The sequence below is a fragment of the Leucoraja erinacea genome, chromosome 7, assembly GCF_028641065.1.
Source record: "Leucoraja erinacea ecotype New England chromosome 7, Leri_hhj_1, whole genome shotgun sequence".
In the NCBI taxonomy this organism is placed as follows: Eukaryota; Metazoa; Chordata; class Chondrichthyes; order Rajiformes; family Rajidae; genus Leucoraja; species Leucoraja erinaceus.
The window spans coordinates 15,476,835-15,497,354 of record NC_073383.1 but is presented as its reverse complement, the minus strand read 5'-3'; the positions used below and the strand labels follow the sequence as shown (position 1 = coordinate 15,497,354).

Here is a 20,520-nt window from a genome sequence, read left to right as displayed (position 1 = left end):
CTTGAATTAATCTTTTAAGTCTGATGAATGCTCAAGGGACAAAACCCACATCATCCCTATCTGACAGCATTTGAATTGTGGGCGGTGTGAAGCGTAGTGTTTGTGGTCTGGCAATGCAAGGGAGGCATTCACAGAGATCCTACAATTTCACAATATTTTATGGCAATTCCTCCTTTTGTTCAATAAATTGACTCAGAAGCTGCTTCTTTCAACTTGCAGCTCTGAACTAACCTGGCGGTACGGCCAAAGAAACAGCCTTCCTGTGATACATTTGCCAATTTTTAAAAATGCATTTAATTCAGGGCCAGCACATTTCAGCTCTGAACTTCCTCTGTTCATGCTTGTCACACATGAAGGAGAAGTTATGAAAGGAAATATGTGGCACAGCTGCCGATGAGATTATGCAAAACGAATGGAGAGTTACACAGCATGTGAATGGAGGGCTACACAGCATATATTACTTAAGATGGAGATAATATATATATTTTTTCTGATGTGATTGTATATCAGGTGGGCGGCAGAGTAGAATTACTGCTTTACAGCACCAGGGACCCGGGATTGATCCTGACTACGGCTGCAGTCTGTAAAGAGTTTGTAGATTCTCCCTGTGACCACATGGGCTTTCCCCGGGTGCTCCGGTTTCCTCCCAAAGACGTGCAGTCCCCAGTGTGTAGGATAATGCTAGTGTACGGGGTGATCACTGGTCAGTGCAGACTCTGTGGGCTGAAGGGTTTGTTTCCGCGATGTAACTCTAAAGGCCAAAGTAAAATCTAAAATGATCAATCTTAGCCTGAACTTTGCCAAATGTTAGTACAGTGATTACTTCAGTGAGGAATGAGTATTCATACCTTGCGGATCAAAGTCTTGAAAATAGTCGGGGCATCGTTGCACAGCCACTGCCCCAGGAGGAGTATCTTCCCAGCATAGCCACCCGTCCCACGTCCTGCTACATACGGGGCTCGTAGCTGATAAAGAGGAAGTATGTTTGACATGTCTAGTAATTACTAATGTTTCCAACCCATACAATTATTAACTACAACCTTTTCACAACCTTTGCGCAGTTGTTAGCGGAATTACATTTTATTTTATACAAAACATTCTCATTCATGAAATGGTACACCAACCACCCATTTCCCTCACTATCCGGCAGTCCTTTCCCCTACTGTTCCCCGTCCCCTTCCACCTTCATCCCTCATCTGGGTCTCACAATTCACACTCCTTGTCTCACAGCCCTGTGTCTCCCTTTCATCTCTGGGCTTTGTCCACCCATTTGACAATCAACTCCCATCACCTGTATTCACCTATCACTCGCTTCGCTTTGTCCTGCCCCCACCTCACTTCCATTGCTTTCCCTACTCCCTACTACCATCAGCCTCAAGAAAGGACTGAACCTGAAAATTCATCCATGCACGTTCTCCAGTTTTTGTGAGACCTCACAACATGTAACCTGCTGGGATGTATCATGTTAAAGAATTATCATGACATTGTGGGTCAGTTATTTTCTGCCTCTCCAAGCAAGAATAACATTGTACACAATGTTCACTCATAAAAGTAAATAAGGAGGAACTATATCAGTTGTCGGGGACTTCTGCATTGTATTATTCAATAACGCTAATGTTGGCACAGTACCACATTTAGGTGCAATTCCTGTATTTTAGGAAGATACATCATACTAAGGTAATGCGGAATCATATCATTCTTCTTATTCAAGCTACCACCAGCAATTACAGATAATCTGTTTAATAAACATCTTCTTGCCAACCACAGGAATTCTAAATGAGATAAATTTTAAAATCAATAGACAATAGGTGCAAGAATAGGCTATTCGGCCCGTCGAGCCAGCACCGCCATTCAATGTGATCATGGCTGATCATCCCCAATCAGTTCCTGTTCCTGCCTTCTCCCCATATCCCCTGCCTCCACTATCTTTAAGAGCCCTAGCTAGCTCTCTCTTGAAAGTACCCAGAGAACCGGCCTCCACCGTCCTCTGAGGCAGAGGATTCCACACTCACAACTCTCTGTGTGAAAAAATGTTTCCTCGTCTCCATTCTAAATGGCTTACCACTTATTCTTAAACTGTGGCCCCTGGTTCTGGACTCCCCCAACATCAGGAACATGTTCTGGACTCCCCCAACATCGGGAACATCGGGAATCAGTTTTAGATTTCTGAGGGCAAAGTGCCACTTTCCCTGATCCGAAAGGAAAGACAGGCCTGAAAAACTGGAACGAGACTTTCGCCTGCATCTCATCAGACAAATGCTTCCCAAACTCCGCAGCACAAAACACAATAACCTTTGTCACAGCACAAATATTCACCGCACTGCTTATAACAACTGTAACAAATTACATTAATGCCAATAAAACACAAGTAAATACTGCATAATAAAAGCAAATACACTAAATAAGTAATAAGTAAATGTTTAATTAATATTTGAAGAATAAATTGATCTTAGTGTTTAAAAGGAAAATAAGTCTTCGTGGTGGTGAAGAGTTCACACTAAAACTCTGTTGGCACATTTGTGGTGACTCTTTTGTGTACTTTATGTGCAAAAACAAAGAATTTCACTGCACCTAGCTAGCTACAATAAAGTATCATCATCAGCACGACTGCTAGTTATCGACATAGGCAGAGCATAAATGCTGCCATGATACTTTTAGTATTTGAACCAACAATTATTTACAAAGGAGGCTCTGCAGAGTTGAATCCATGACTACAGCACTTTCTTCCACATTAGATCACTTTTTCCAGCCTTTGGAAACAACGGTACAGGGAGCTGAGTGATGTACATTACGTATAATTATTTTAGGTTCCAGTTTAACTAGGCTGAGATAGGCACCGGCCTCTAAGGAAATTAAATATATCTGAAATAAGAGCCGGAACTTCATTCAGTGGCAACCTCAAGCCAGTTGATATTTTAATGGCTGCTTCCCAAAAATAAAAGAGATTACAAATGGTGCCAAAGCTATTTTCAGTCACAATGAAAATGATGGAGGTATTGCACTCTCTTGCTAAGCATGGCAAGTACACCCTATAAGAGACAGAGAATGATTTTGTGCACAACTGCCCTTCACTTGCTGCATTCTTTCTGCAGGAAATATTAAGACAAGTCGTGGTAGTTTCAACCTAAAGTTCTGTTTCCTCTATTCTTTAACCAATTAATTTAAAATTCCTCAGAAACAGCATATTCCCGCCAAACATCAGCATATTGATCACTACAAACGCCAACTAAACTGTGAACGACAAATTGCCTTGATCGCTCTAGGGACTTTGGGCTTTGGATTTCTTTTTGCACTACATTGGGTTTTTTTTATGTATTGAACTTCTTTTAGTCATTTATTATGTTATCTGTCAAGTATTAAACGTGTTGTGCTGCAACAAGTAAGCATTACATTGTTCTATCCGGGACATATGACAATAGAACACTCTTCACTTGACTCTTGACTCTTGAACACTCAGTGTTCTGAACACATTCACTTAATTCGGTGCACAACTGGGTGCTCATTACGAGCCCAGACTGATTGATTGTTTTACTAATAGATAAAAATGGTTAAAAGATTTGCCTTTCACGTGATATTCTTACACCTGTCCCATTCTGTGTACAAAGCATTTCCCAAGCTTGCTTCATACCTGTTCCCTGGATCTGATTCATGAAGCCTTAAAAACAAGTTGCAAAAGATGGACGAGTACTTCTTATCCTTGCGAGTAGCACCACAGAAATAGCCTTTAACGTTATCTCCTCTCAACTCCTAGATTGTTGCAGATCCTTCAAATTTTGAGCATGAAGCCAACAGACTATTTGACTGTTGTGATATTATTAAATGACTCTCGTTCCTGTTGCTGTAACATTGAGAATGTCCGTTGCATTAATTGAGCAGATTGCGGGGCAGATATGTGAACATAACGCAGCTCTGAAAGATCATGATGCAGCCCGAGAAATGTTGGAGTTTTGCATGCAGTTCTGGTCACCCATTGCAGGAAGGATCTGGGGGCTTTGGAGAGGGTGCAGAGGTGGTTTCCCTGAATTCTGAGACTTGATTTTTGAGAGATAATTACTTTGAGATTATGAGATGGGAGGTCATGTCGCAGTTGTATAAAGCATTGTTGAGGTTACATTTAGAGTATTGTGTTCAATTCTGGGCAACATGTTATAGGAAAGATGTTGTCAATTTGGAAAGGGTACAGAGAAGATTTACATGGAAGTTGCTAGGACTCAAGGGTCTGAGCTATATGGAGAGGTTGAGCAGGCTGGGATTTTATTCCTTGAAACGCAGGAGGATGAGAAGTGATCTTATACAGGGGTATAAAATCATGAGAGGAATAGATCGGGTAGACACAAAGAGTCTCTTGCCTAGAGTAGGGGAATCAAGAATCAGAGGAAGTAGGTTTAAGGTGAAGGGGAAAAAATGTAATAGGAATATTAGGGGTAACATTTTCACATAAAGGGTGGTGGGTGTATGGAACAAGCTGCCAGAGGAGGTAGTTGATGCAGGGACTATTGCAATGTTTAAGAAAACAATTATACAGGTACATGGATAGGACAGGTTTAAAGGGATATGGACCAAATGCAGGCAGGTGGGACTAGTGTAGATGGGACATGTTGGTTGGGTGGGTAAGTTGGGCCAAAGGACCTGTTTCCAGTCATATGATTCTATGACTTTATACAGATAGGGTAGAGAGTCAGAACCTTTTTCCCAGGATGGAAATGACCAACACTAGAGAGTATAGCTAGAAGCTGTGAGAGGAAAAGTTTAATGGAAATGTGCAGAGCAAGTTTTTTTATACAGACAGTGGTGGTGGCCTGGAATGCATTGCCAGGGGTGGGGGTGGAGCAGATATGATTGTGGTGTTTAACATACTTTTAGATTGGCACACGGGTGTGGTTATGGGGAGAAGGCATGAGAATGGGGTTGAGAGGGACAGATAAATCATTCATGATTGAATGGCAGAGTAGACAAGAGACAATAGACAATAGGTGCAGGAGTAGGCCATTCGGCCCTTCGAGCCAGCACTGCCATTCAATGTGATCATGACTGATCATCCACAATCAATGTTCCTGCCTTCTCCCCATATCTCCTGACTCTGCTATCTTTAAGAGCCCTATCTAGCTCTGTCTTGAAAGTATCCAGATAACCTGCCTCTACTGCTCTCTGAGGCAGGGAATTCCACAGACTCACAACTCTCTGTGTGAAAAAGTGTTTCCTCATCTCCGTTCTAAATGTCTTACCCCTTATTTTTAAACTGTGGCCCCTGGTTCTGGACTCCCCCAACGTCGGAAACATGTTTCCTGCCTCTATTGTGTCCAAATCCTTAATAATCTTATATCTTTCAATAAGATCCCCTCTGATCCTTCTAAATTCCAGAGTATACAAGCACAGCCACTACATTCTCTCAGCATACGACAGCCCTGGGAATTAACCCAGGAATTAAACTTGATGAGCCGAGTGGCCTAATTCTGCTCCTTGAGCTCATGAACTTATAAATGCAAGGAATAGAGGGATATGAATCATGTACAGGCAGATGTGACATAATTTATGGCACAAGCATTGTGGGATAAAGGGTCTGTTTCTATGCTATATTAGATTAGTTTAGTTTAGCATTATTGTCACATGTACTGAGGTACAGTGAAAAGCATTTTATTGTTGCGTGCTATCCAGTCAGCAGAGGACTATACATGATTACAGTCAAGCCATCCACAGTGAACAACTACATGATAAAGGGAATAACATTTAGTGTTCGGCGTTCTACGTTATAAAAGCAATTCAGCGACTCAACTGCATTGGAAAGGGTACAGAGAAGATTTATGTGGATGTTGCCAGGACTCAAGGCTCTGAGCTGCAGGGAGAGGATGAGCAGTCTGGGACTCTATTCCTTGGAGCACAGGAGGATGAGGTGCGATCCTAAAGAGGTGCACAAAATCACGCGAAGGATAGGTCAGCAGTTTACCATTTCTGCTGTACACGGCCACCTTCATGATCTTTTGATAGCACTCATATTGTGCAATCATTATTTTTTCCCTGGTGAAGCCAAGTCCATTGTATAGTTGTATTGTCACATTCCTTGTACTGTTACTCGTCTGAGCGGCTGCAAACAGCTGCTATAAAACAAATACAATATTAGAGACATAAAAGAGTGGGAAATTTGTTCATAATTGGTGATGCAAAACACTCAATATACCAATATATGCATATTGTACGGCATATTGTTTTCCTGCTTTTGAAGTTCAATTCTATTGATTTCAATCGAGCTGAACTTTGCAAGTGGATTTAAACGTTCAACATAGAGACTATTACATTGGTTGCTTAATGCAAGTAGCCAAAAACAAATTGCGCTCTCGTGCACTGCTTACATGGGTTTGTGGAGCAGACAGCAGGTTAAATAGCATTCCCAGGGATCATGCATGTCTGTCACCAAATGCAAAAACTTGTTCAATAAATGACATTTTTTCAGGTTGCACAACAATACTCTGAAGCATCGGGAAATTAGTCTATCAGTTTGCCGTTTTAAACTGTAGACTACATTCCACATGCCATACCGCACTCGAACAGCAATAACAATAATGTCACCCTCAACCTCTGTAAAGGTTACACTGAAAAACTAAAGTAATCCCTTAGACATGGTGCAATATATTACCTCTGACACATAGCATGCGTTCACTCAAATATAGCTATTTGGATAAGTAGTTACTAGATAATTGACTAGGCAAGAGCAAAGCTAAAAAACCATTCGAACAACGATGTTGCAGTTTAGGGAAATTATAATCAAAACCAGCAAGCATGCAGTCAGATGTGTTTACATCTCATAACCGTAAATCTGTCATACAAATAGTGCACACTATAAAAATTATGTGCGCCTTCTACACAAAATGATCCAAATCTTCTGCGTTATATGCACCTTACATTAACAATATTTATGCACGGTACACTACAGTAGACGATTGCTAAACTAAGCTAAATTAAGTTTAATTACACCTACAAATTCAGTTAACTGCACGAATCTTTAGGACTCACCTTTGAAACCAAAATAAAGAACAGAATCTGAAACACCAGTTTTCCTTCCATCGAAGGCACCGTCTTGAGTAATTCACACTTGAAAATGACAGCCTGTAAAAGTGAAAGGCGAATGTAGCTTGAGTGACAAACAGCAACTGGAATACATTCAAATAACACTCGCCATGAATTGGGATTGTACACTTTTTCTGCTGATTTTAACGTATCGTATGTCAGAGATGCTACATTTTCCTGCTTAATATTACAAAGGTAAGCGAGTCTATTTTTCCAACTTAGCATTACATAGCAAAAAGGGTTCAGCAACTTAAACACTGAATGCCACTTCAATTGTTTGAAGTACCAGAAGTTGATTCTCATTTAAATTCAGGAAAGACGGCTGGCACTTGCCTATTTAAAGATGCATCTGCTTGAGGGTTGAAGTGTTTTCTGTTTCACGCCAATGTAAAAATAAACTAGGGTGCTGTCTGATTCACCTCTACTCCATTGCAGACATTGGACTTTGTCTTCAGAACTGGAGCACTGCAATGCAGCCAATTATTCTCTGCACTCTGTATCTTTCATTTTGCACTACCTATTGCACTTTGAGTTTGACTTGATTATACTTATGTATAGTAGTACCTGATATGAGTGGATAGAATGCAAAACAATGTTTTTCGCTGTACCTCGGTACATCTGACTATAATAAATCTAAACCTAAATCTGAAAATGACAGTGGGCTAAATATTATTTTCAGTGATCATCCTTGTCAGTCAGCAAATAAAAAACTTGTTCAATAAATGTTATTTTTTGAGGTTGAGCCTCTGGGAGGAGGACAGGTTGGAGGGATATGGGCCAAACGCAGGCAGGTGGGACTAGTGTAGATGGGACATGTCGGTTGGTGTGGGCAGGTTGGGGTAAAGGGCCTTTTTTCCATGCTGTATCACTCTATGACTCTAAATGAGTTTATTAGTTTGCTGTTTTAAACTATATTCCACTATACTGTCTACTATATTCCACAACCAAACCCTACTCCTACAGCAACCCCAACATTGTCACCTTCATCTTCTGTAAAGTTTACACTGAGAAACGAAACAAAAGTAAATCCCCAGACATATTACCTCTGACATATAGCATGCGTTCATTCTAGTATAGCTGTTTGGATAAGTAGTTGTTGGATAATTGCTTAGGCAAGTGTGAAACTATAAATCCATTTAAATAAAGATGTTGCAGTTTAGGGACATTACAAGCAAAACCTGCAAGCGTGCAGTCAGATGTGTTTACATCTCAAACCGTAAATCTGGCATATAAATAGTCCACATTATATTAACGATGTGTGTCTTCTACGCAAAATGATGCAAATCTCCTGCATTATTCGAACATCACTGTCCATATGCACGTGCAGATTTCTTGATTAGTATGGGTGTTAGGGGTTATGGGGAGAAGACAGGAGAATGGGATTACGAGGGAGAGATAGATCAGGCATGATTGAATGGCGGAGTAGACTTGATGGGCTGAATAGTCTAATTCTGCACCTATCACTTATGGCCTTATGATTACAATAATACTATTTATACATAGCATACTAAAGTAGAAGATATGAAGGTGAAATGAGAAAAGATGAATTACGTTTAACACAAGTGCAACACACAGGCTTGGGTCTTGAGTTAACTCCTAAATGGAACAGCATGAACACAATGGCGGAGATATCCTCACTCTATTCATGCCCGAGGATGGAATATATTTCCATGTGGCAGTCAATCTGCATTTTAAAATTGTTCCATTAGACCCTCTACCCCAGCCTCCTACTTCCCCGTTCCTGCGCACAAATGTAAAAAGCAAACTGCTGGTGGAACTTAATGGATCAAGCAGCATCTGTGGAGCCAGAATGAAGGTCAATATCTCAGGTTCAGACCCTGCATCAGGGCAGAGAGAGTAGAGGGAAGGTGGCAAGTAAAAGGAGGTGAGATGGAAAGGTGAGTCAGGAGGGGATGATATGCAGCGGGATCCTGATGGGAGAGGTAAGGAGTTGAGTTTGCGGTGTACGTAGAATTTTAAATGTTTTGGGGTGTCCAGATTTTTACATCTGCACTTTTCCTATTGTTAAAATGTTACATTCAGGTGTAATTTCACATGACATATTTCATAAATGCTCTACTGCTCAACAAAACCAATGTACATCTTTTGCTTACAAGGTACATGAAAAGCTTCATTTTGCACGCTATCCCAATCAGTTCAGATAATACAATGCAATCAAGTCAAACTCAGGTATAAGAGCAAAGGAAAAGATACAGAGTGCAGCATATAGTTCTCAGTATTGTAGCACATCAGTTCCAGAGGCAAAGTCCAATGTCCACAGTGGGGTAGAGGTGAATCGGACAGTACCTTAGCTAATGGAAGGACCGTTCTGAAGTCTGCGAACAGGGGAAGAAACTGTTCCTGAGTCTGGTGGTGCATGCTTTCAAACTTCTGTACCTTGTGTCAGATGAGAGCAGGGAGAAGAAGGAATGACCGGTGTGGGACAAAGCTTTGATTGTCTTTGCTGCTTTTCCAAGGCAGTGTGAAGTGCCGATGGAGTCACTGGTGGAGAGACTTGTCTGTGTGATGGACTGGACTACATCCACAACCCTCTGGGAAAACATAGTAGAAGACCAAGTGTCATAGTTGTCTTGAAATGTGTTTATCTTGATGGTTTGAATAATGCAGCAGAATAACTTTAATCCAACACAGCGGTCTAGCTGTCCAACTGATTGTTCATCACTATGCACAGATGCACCTGTTTTTGAGCATGGAGGAATTCCAAACACTTCCAGACATTTGTCTTGTCATCCATATCATTAAATCTACTGCATAATCCACCCCTCCCGGAACTCCCTAAAACCAATTCTATAATCTGTACACCAGAATGTTGACATCCTCTTGCTGCCTAGCAGCAAATCACCTAACTTCATGATTCATGTTACATTCTAAATACATGCACATAACTTGGCTGCACGCCCAAATTATTTTGCACATTCAAAAAGAAGAACATTTGAAGCATTTACAAATGCATGCGCTTATTTTACATGGTTTCCCTCATTTAGAAAGTATTTTTAAAGATATATTTTAAAGCACAGGATCGGTAGCATCTTTTAAAATAGGATGGGAGACATGTCAGAGTACTCCAGAATGTGTGATTGATGCACCGAGGGCCAAAGGTTTCCCCCAAGCATGTCCGCTGTAAACAAGTGGCACTATTTACAAGGTTTCTTAAAGAAGTGCAGCAGACTTTTCTCTTCTCTCTCTCTCTCTGTGCTAGTGGCAATGAACTTGGTCATGCGATGCTGGAGATGTTGATTGTAATTTAAACTCGGAGTGGATTCTGAAATAAGATCTGAGAAGTGTGAGGATTAAGAGATTCTCATACAGAATTTCTACTGAGAAAAACTAAAAATAGTATTTGGAAGACCGAGTTTCAGTTCTTCAGTTAAAGGGAAAATCAGTGGCCACCCGCTACGCTTAAAGAGTTTGCCGTACTGTACTGTACTGCACTGCATCCTTGGATCCCTGGTTCCCGTTAACACACATCTTAGGATATTGATGTCAATTTACGTTAAAACCCAAGAAGTATCTTCACACAGTGGACAGCTTGAGTGCAATCATGGATAGACTTTTCCCAGACTGGATAGCACGCAGCAAAAAGGATTTGACTGTACACGTGACAAAGATAAACTGAACTGCATATTAGTTTATTATTGCCAATAATAAACAAATAATCAACAAATAATAAGTTATTATTAATAAGTTAAATAATGATTAATTTTTTAGATATGCGTAGAACCCTGCTCTCTTCATGTAGCTACAGCAAGTCTAAGTGATATTAGCAACAAGTCTTATAGGACTTTTAGAAACATAGAAAAAGGTGCAGGAGTAGGCGATTCAGCCCTTCGAGCCAGCACCACCATTCAGTATGATCATGGCAGATCATCCAAATTCAGCACCCCGTTCCTGCTTTCTCCCCATGTCTCTTGCTTCAGTCAGCCCTAAGAGCGATATCTACAATAACTGTCCCTTGACTACATCCAGTGAATTGGCCTCCACTGCCATCTGAGGCAGAGAATTCCACAGATTCACAAGTCGCTGGGTGAAAACATTTTTCCTCATCTCAACCGTAAATGGCATACCCCTTATTCTTAAACTGTGACCCCTGGTTCTGGACTCCCCCAACATCAGGAACATATTTCGTGCATGTAGCCTGTCCAATCCCTTAAGAATTTTATATGTTTCTATAAGATTCCCTCTCATCTTTTTAAATGCCTGTTTTAATATCTATATTACTAAAAGTCTGTTCTTGACCGGTTTTGGCCATCTGTGCTGCGGTTTGTGAGAGAACGCCACCACCTACGGCTGTCATTTTTGGCCACCTTGCTCAGAGCCCCCCTCCGCCGCATGTGTGCCGAGGATTTTTCCCGTTGATGAAAAATGACAGATATATTAATGTTTTAACAAAATTCCCCATCCTCTCTGCGGCCCACGCTGGCAGCAGGGGGGAGGGACTATAAAACTAGGAAGTGGTGTGCTTTACAGTTTCTTCAAGATGGAGGAAGGCAGAGGGTCACGTTTCTCTGAGCTGTGAATAACACTGAACACATGTCTACTCAAATGTAAGTGTCCTTAGTGGTTCTAAAATGCTTGCAGAATGTGTCTATTGGTTCTAAAATGTTTGCAAAAAGTGTCTCTTTTGGTTCTACAATGCTTGCAAAAAGTGTCTCTTTTGGTTCTACAATGCTTGCAGAATGTGTTTTTTTTTGATTCCCCCCCCCCTTTTCCCCCCCCCCCCCTCCCCCCCCCCCCCCTCCCCCCCCACCCCCTCTCTCTCTCCCCCGCTCTCCTCTCCCCCCTCTCCTCTCCCTCCCCACTCCACTTTTCCTCCCCCCCTCTCCTCCATCCCCTCCCCCACCATTCCTCCCCTAAACCCCCCTCTCCTCCACACACCCTTACCCCCTTCCCTCCACCCTCCCTCCCTGCACCCCACCTCTCCCCATCCCCTCTCAGCACACCCTCTCTCCCCCTCTTTCCCCCTCTCTGCCCCCCCCCCCCCCCTCTCCTAGATAGGGTGTTTATGGGGTAAAAGGAGCAAATGAATAATATTCATATAATATCAAGGGGGGTAATTAGCGTGAATGCAGGGGGGGGGGGGGGGGGGGGGGGGAGAGAGATAGTTAGTGTGTGTGACGCTGCATGCCACCTCCCCCCCCACAACCGCACGTTGGGGGAACAGACCCGACGGGTCTGCACTTGGTCTAGTAGAATATAAAATCGTAAGAAGGAAGCGAGTCAGTCTTTCATCCCTGTGCTGCCCTTCAATATCATCATAGCTGATCTGTTACTTCATTGCCATTTTTACTTCACTAAACCTATATCCCTTAATTCCCTTAATATCTAACAAAAATGCCATCTCTCCGTGACTGATCCTTTACAGCCCTCTGGTGCGGAGAATTTCAGATAGTTAATCTTCCGCAGTGAGAAGAACTTCCCTCTCATCTCTGCTCCGAGGGGTCAATCTCTTATTTTATGACTACGATATTTCAGCCAGAAGTAAACATAATCACTGCTTCTATTGAGCCATGGAGGAATGGTGTACATTTAAATATATGTCCTCTGATTCTTGATTCTCCTCTGGGTAAAAGACTCAATGTATTTACCCTATCTCTTGGTCTGATGAATGGTCTCAACCCAAAAGGTCTCCTATTCCTTTTCTCCAATGATGCTCCTGACCTGCTGAGTTACTCCAGCATTTTGTGTCTGTCTACCCTATCTATTACCCTATCTTGATCTTATAAACCTCTATAAGATCACCCCACATCTTCCCGCGCTCCAAGGCATAATGTCCTAGCCTGCTCAACCTCTCCCCATAGATCTGGCCCTTGATTTCTGGGAACATCCTTGCAAATGTCCTGTGCACCCTTTCCAGTTTAACTTCAGACTCTACTAGTTGCCCTATTGTGGACTGGTTTTAATTGCCTGGGGAGTTTTTGAAAAAGGGTTCCACTTGTCTTTCCTTGCCTTCACTTGCCTGAGTTTCATTGCAGCTTCAGTTGGGGGCTCTGTGAATCGGCTGCCCGACCGGCAGCATGTTAGTTATTTCAACTTTTTTTGGTGTGTCCGAGTGTTTGTTTTAGTGTCTCTCAATGTGTCTTATGTGGGGGGTGGTGGGGGGGGGAAAAGGGGGAAACCGTTTTTTAGTCACTTCCTCGACAGAGATGCAACTTTTTCCATGTCGTTTCTCCACCTCCCCTCTCGCGGCCTAACAGCTTGGATTGGAGCGATTTTTCTCAGAGTCGGCTCAGAGCTTCAGCAGCGGGCGCAGCGTGGACTTTTCCATCATGCAGCAGGGGCGAACCCTTGCAGGAGTGCTCCGATCGCTGGCCTGGTGACTTTGACATCATGGGGCTGTGGTCTGCGGAGCTTCTAGCTGCAGGCGTGGCGTGGACTTACCATCCGGAGTTTGGGATCCCTTGCCGGGGATCACTGGAGAAGATCTCCGACCTCCAGCTTGCAGCCGATAGCATCCTGAAGCCGCGCTCTCTGGTAGGAAAGTGGCACTCCAAGCTGCGGAGTTTGTTCGACCGCCCCGACAATGCTGTGCTGGATGTCTGTGTTAGATTTTATTGTGTAGTGTGTGTTCTTTTTTCCCCAATTGTATTGCTGCTGGCAAATTAATTTCACTGTACCTTGGTTGGTGCATGTGGCTAATAAATTTGACTTTGACTTTCTCCTTCATTAGCTGATAACCTGACTGCAGAGGAGGTGAGGAAGACTGTGGGGATTTAGAATATTTCTTTGTCATCACAATCACGGGTTTGCTGATGACCTAATGACTCTTATCTTAACCATATTTTTTTACCCCTGCTCCCTATCTAAAGCAACTAACAAAATGTTAGATATCGTGTTTGTGGGCTTTCAAGCCATAATCAAAATTATTAACAGTTAGAACAGTACAGCACAGGAACAGGCCCTTCGGCCCACAATGTCTGTGCCAAACATGATGCCAAGATCAACTCTTACCAGCTTGTACATAATCCATATCTCTCCATTCCCTGTGTATCCATGTGTATCCATGTGCCTATCCAAAATGCAACTATGGCATCTGCCTCCACGACCGCCCCTGGCACCATGTTCCAGGATCTCACCACCCTCTGTGTAAAAAATAATTGCTCCATACATCACCTTTCATCTTTCCCCCTCTCATCTTGCCATCTAGTATTTGATTATTTCCAGGGGGATGGTTCCTGAACACTGCAGGTGGTTCCCAGGTTAGGAGTCAAGTTCAGATTCAGATTCAGATCAGATTCAGATACAGATTCAAATTTAATTGTCATTGTCAGTGTACAGTACAGAGACAATGAAATGCAGTTAGCATCTCCCTGGAAGAGCGACATAGAATATGATTTCAATAAATAAATCTATTTACATGTATACAGACATAGTCCTGTGGGAGGAGTGTCCGGGGAGGGGGGGTTATTGGCAGTCACCGAGGTACATTGTTGAGTAGTGTGACAGCCGCAGGGAAGAAGCTGTTCCTGGACCTGCTGGTCTGGCAACGGAGAGACCTGTAGCGCCTCCCGGATGGTAGGAGGGTAAACAGTCCATGGTTGGGGTGAGAGCAGTCCTTGGCGATGCTGAGCACCCTCCGCAGACAACGCTTGCTTTGGACAGACTCAATGGAGGGGAGCGAGGAACCGGCGATGCGTTGGGCAATTTTCACCACCCTCTGCAGTGCTTTCCGGTCGGAGACAGAGCAGCTGCCATACCATACTGTGATACAGTTGGTAAGGATGCTCTCGATGGTGCAATGGTAGATGTTCACCAGGATCTGAGGAGATAGATGGACCTTCTTCAGTCTCCTCAGGAAGAAGACGCTGGTGAGCCTTCTTGACCAGAGTTGAGGTATTGTGGGTCCAAGAGAGGTCATCGGAGATGTTGACCCCCAGGAACCTGAAGCTGGAAACATGTTCCACCTGTTGATGTGGATGGGGGTGTGCGTGCCGCCCCTAGACTTCCTGAAGTCTGCAATGAGCTCCTTGGTCTTCTTAGAGTTAAGGGCCAGGTTGTTGTCAGCGCACCATGCTGCTAGGAGCTGGACCTCCTCCCTATAGGCCAGCTCATCGTTGTTGCTGATGAGGCCAATCACCTGTATCGTCTGCATACTTGATGATGGTGTTAGTACCATGTACAGGTGTGCAGTCGTAGGTGAAGAGGGAGTAGAGGAGGGGGCTCAGCACACAGCCCTGTGGAACTGTTCAGGGTGAGGGTTGAAGAGGTGTGCTTGTCTAACCTAACAGACTGGGGTCTGTTGGTTAGAAAGTCCAGTATCCAGTTGCAGAGGGAGGGGTCGATGCCCAGGTTACCGAGTTTGGTGATCAGTTTAGAGGGTATAATGGTGTTGAATGCTGAGCTGTAATCGATGAACAGCATTCTTATGTAAGTGTCTCTGTTGTCGAGGTGGGAGAGGGCGGACTGAAGTGCCGTTGAGATGGCATCCTCCGTACTCCTGTTCTTGCGGTAGGCAAACGGATAGGGATCCAATGTGGGGGGTAGGCAGCTTTTGAGGTTTGCCAGGACCAGCCTCTCGAAGCACTTGGTGATGATGGGGGTAAGTGCAACTGGGCGGAAGTCGTTGAGGCTTGCCGCAGTGGAGTGTTTTGGCACCGGCACGATGGAGGTGGTTTTAAGGCACGTGGGGACAACTGCTTGGGCAAGTGACACGTTGAAGATGTCAGTCCAGACGTCTGTCAGCTGCGCAGCACAGGCCCTGAGCACGCGCCCGGGAATGCCGTCAGGGCCAGCAGCCTTACGTGCATTAGTCCTACTCAGTGCCACGCACACGTCGTAGGGGGTGAGTGTGAGGGGTTGGTGATCAGCAGGGAGCACAGCCTTGATGGCTGTCTCTAGATTGTCCCTGTCGAAGCGGCCATAGAAGTGGTTAAGCTCCTTAAAGAAGGAGGCGTCGCTGGATGTGGGGGGTCTATAGTCCGTGATGGCCTGGATGCCTTGCCACATGCGTCGGGGGTCGGAGTTGTTGTTGAAGTGCTCCTCAATCCTGAGCTTATTTACAAGTTACCGATCATGACAACAAGTTACCGATCTTGAGACAGTTGAAGGACCTTAAGTGCTGGAGTAACCTAGCGGGACAGGCAGCATCTCTGGAGAATATGAATAGGTGACGTTTTGGGTCAAGACCCTTTTTCAGACTGCCTGACCTGCTGAGATACTCCAGCACTTTGTGTCCTTTTGTGCATTTACTAGTATCTGCAGTTCCTGGTTTCTACATTAAGACAGTTGAACAATGACGACCAATAGATAAAATGCTATGTATCTGCCTTATGATGCAGCCTTCAGTGGCACAAGTGATTCGGCCTGTAATACATATTAAAACAGCAGCTGCCAATGGCTAATCCAAAGAGCCAACTAACATTATCCTGACCCCAAGCAGCTCCTCTATTCTACTGAGAATCCTTTGTCACTGATCCAGCCAACTGGCCAAGCTTCTCCCTGCAGACCTCAGAGCTGTTTCTGGAGGTTTGAATATCATTCATCAATGCTGTTTTAATAAAATCGGCATATACCCAATACAGATCCTTCTTCCCCATGGCTATCAAACTGTACAACTCCTCCCCCTTCTGGCAGGGGGTAGACTGACTCTCCACATGGACTCACACCAATTTCTCCCCTCTCCATCCCCTTCCACCTACATTCATAGAAACATAGAAATTAGGTGCAGGAGTAGGCCATTCGGCCCTTCGAGCCTGCACCGCCATTCAATATGATCATGGCTGATCATCCATCTCAGTATCCCGTACCTGCCTTCTCTCCATACCCCCTGATCCCCTTTAGCCACAAGGGCCACATCTAACTCCCTCTTAAATATAGCCAATGAACTGGCCTCAACTACCCTCTGTGGAAGAGAGTTCCAGAGATTCACCACTCTCTGTGTGAAAAAAGCTCTTCTCATCTCGGTTTTAAAGGATTTCTCCCTTATCCTTAAGCTGTGACCCCTTGTTCCTTCCTCTAGCTTCACAATTTGCAACTTTTCTTGACCCTTGTCTCCCACCGTCCGTCTTTTCATTTCTGGCCTTTGTCCACCATCTGTCTAACAACCACAACCCCCCTCCCCCCCACTCGCTTGTATTAACCTATTACATGCAAGGCTTTGTCCTACCCCACCCCGGTCCCATCTCAAAACATCACCTAGCCATGTTCTCCAGAGATGCTGCCTGAACCGCTGTGTTATGGCAGCTCTTTGTGTCTTTTTTAATGAAAATTATAAAGCTGAGTTAGTTGATGCGACAGCTTACTGTCATTTGCGAGACACACGTCACAACGGTGCAGTGGTAGAGCTGCTGCATTACAGTGCCAGAGACCCGGGTTCGATCCTGACTACGGCTGCTGTCTGTACGTTCTCTCCGTGCCCACGTGGGCTTTCTGCAGGTGCTCCAGTTTCCTCCCACACTCTAAAGACGTACAGGTTTGTGGGCCAATTGGCTTTGGTAAAAATTGTAAATTGTCTCTGGTGTGTAGGTTAGTGTTAGTACACAGGTATTGCTGGTCGGCGCGGGCTTGGTGGGCCGTAGGGCCTGTTTCCGCGCTGTATCTCTAATACTATAAATTAAGCAGGGTTGGAGTATCTCCTCAGATATTGCGAGATGCATCACGGAAACGTTCATCACTTCCCACAGGACGGGGAGGGATAAATAGGGAATGGTATTAGCAGAGACTGAAATCTAAATTGCCCACCCACCAATACAGCATAAGAATAGCAAATGATAAATATGGACCAGAAACAAAATGTCACATAATGATTTCCCTCTGGTGCTTTCTGCTTCTCCTTGTGCCAAAAGTCACAGTAAGATTGGCACAGAGTTTATAAACACTGGATCTGCAAATTAAGTTTCTAGGAAAAAAACAGAACAGCAAATAGTTCAACAAGGCCTTTCAAGCTATTCAGAAACTGCAAAAAAAAAAAATTAAAGGAGCCTCTTACTGCAGTTTGTTGATATTACTCTGGTGGTTCATCGGATTATTTTTCCTTGGGCAGTTATAAAAGCAATCAATAAAAAAAGAATTTGCTCTATCCACCAATTGCTTCAAAATCGTAAATGTTTCTATAAGGAAAGTCTTACAATTTTACTGCACCCAAGGGCTAAAAGAAACTTGCCGCAGTGATACAGAGTGACAGCTACTAAGTGCCGAGTTTTTATGGGCATGAAAAACTAGAATTAATTGGCATAATTACAAAATATTCAATCAAGAAATGCCGCACATTCAAGAGTCTGAAATCTGAAGTAGTAAATTCATTTTCATATGATTTATGGCAAGATTGAAACTGAGCTGTGTATGTACAAACATGAATACGAGACGATCATCCATTAAAACCCGATGAAATGTTGCATACGCTGTCTGTTTAGTTTGGTTTGGAAATAGTGTAAAAACTGGCCCTACGGCTCACTGAGACTTTGTCGACCATCGATCACTTGTACACTATGTTGTCAATGTTATCCTGCTTTCACATCGATGCGTTCTGGGGGCAATTTCCAGAAGCCAAACCTACAAACCTACATGGCTTTAGGATGCGGGAGTAAACCAGAGCACCCGGAGAAAACCCACTCACAGAAATAAAATGTACAAACTCCGCACAGACAGCACCTGTAGTCAGGATCAAACCCCCGGTCTCTGGCGCTGTGAGGCAGCAGCTCTACCACTACGCCACTGTGACACCTGTTATTATGGGGATTCAGATAAGCATACAAAATCCCAAGCATTCCTATTATTCCTTTCTAATGTAATTCATATTTGAATTGGGCCCAAAACTGTTTATATGGATAACTCTGGTAAAGTATTCAACAATTCACCCAGGATTTTCCTAATGAACTCAAATCTTAGGGACACCTTCACTGGCACCGTTTGCTTAAATCTCTTCCACTGATGAATGTCTTTCCTCGATAGCTTCTGTCATATTAATCTGAATTAGAATCTTTAATCACAAACCGTACATTTCATTAAAAAAATCTACTTCAATCTATCTGTAAGAAAAATATAGAGTGGTACGTGTGCAGGAGGGAACTGCAGCTGCTGGTTATACACCAAGATGGACACAAAACGCTGGAGTAACTCAGCAGGACAGGCAGCATCTCTGGAGAGAAGGAATGGGTGACGTTTCGGGTCTGAAGACATGTCTCGACCCAAAACGTCACCCATTCCTTCACTCCAGAGATGCTGCCTGGCCCGCTGAGTTACTCCAGCATATATTGGTGCTTGCTTTGTCAAGTGAATGTGACAGCTACAAAGATGTCACACATTGGATTCTATGCAATACGAACTTTGTTCATACCTTCTACACTAGTGCTTGCTCTGTTATTTGTAGATATTTATAATACTCATGTAGTGATACTAAATCCATCACCAGATATAATCTCAAGGGGTCATCTAAAATCAGTGCGATTAAAACTAACATGTATGAATTACAATATTTTAGGAAACGTGTTCCTTCAACCCCTTGTGCCAATAATATTGAATCTCCAATAGTGAACCTTATTATCTACTTCAGTCTGGGTCAATTGCATCACAGCACAGTGTGTTGGCCAAGAAGTTGCACAGCAGACTATTTACTGACTGCTTAATCTTTATATAATTGGTTATACTTATCTGCATGATTAATCAGCCCTAGTTATTTTAATTAGCCATAACATGCAAGATTAAAATTTACTTTTACATACAAGCCTTAGCTGTACTAATGATTGAGCAAACAAAATTAGCACAATTACTATGTTTAAAATAAACAAACATTGGCCTTTTGTTCATCTGGCTGTGTCTGGTCACCCAGCTCTAAGAAGGATGGTGTTAAGCTAGAAAGAGTGGAGAAAGAATTCATGAGGATAGTATTATGACTGAAGGTATGTGTTATAAGGAGAGGCAAAACAGGACGAGGCTTTTTTCCCCCTGGAATGTAAGACGCTGTGGGGTATACACAGTTTACAGAGGTATATAAAACCAAGAGAAGGATAAATTAGGTAGATAGTCATAGATTTTTTCACAGGATCGGGGAAACTAAAACAAGTAACATTACAATGTCTAAAAAATATCTAAACAGGGTTACGTGGATAGAAAAAGTTTAACTTTGTAAAAATGCACATAAATCTGATAAACACATTCAATGTTACATAACGGGTAAACGTTGCAAATAATTAATGTAACTCTCAGCTATAAAGTATTATAAACTAGCTTCAGTGTAATGTAAGCAGCTTCTGTGATGGATCACAAATAAGTTAGTACAATAGAAATTTTGATTTTTATAAAAAACATAATATTTCATTGTTTAAACTCCTGCAACTACTAAAATGTTATAAATGAGGATGACAGCTTCATGGAATATTAAAGGAATTTATATCTAGAAATTCATGGCCTCTTAAAGCATTATGACTGTGCGTGGGAACCTTGTTAGCTTGATTCGGTATCACTGCAGAATATTTTCGTGGGTGTACATTAAAGCATTGTACA

General features: G+C 43.1%; 1 protein-coding gene across 2 annotated transcripts in view; it reads right to left on the bottom strand.

The window, feature by feature from the left end:
* Window positions 1-20,520, bottom strand: part of calcrlb (calcitonin receptor-like b) — a 97,597-nt gene that overhangs the window by 28,343 nt on the left and 48,734 nt on the right. The window contains exons 2-4 of one of the 2 annotated variants that reach the window (XM_055637825.1): window positions 7,009-7,101; window positions 5,945-6,092; window positions 849-965 (exon numbers count right to left, since the gene is read on the bottom strand). In XM_055637825.1, coding sequence (XP_055493800.1) covers window positions 849-965; window positions 5,945-6,092; window positions 7,009-7,059 — 316 coding nt within the window. In that variant the 5' untranslated portion in view covers window positions 7,060-7,101. Of the gene's footprint in view, window positions 1-848; window positions 966-5,944; window positions 6,096-7,008; window positions 7,102-20,520 lie in introns of both variants that reach the window. The other variant, XM_055637824.1, reaches the window with a different exon arrangement.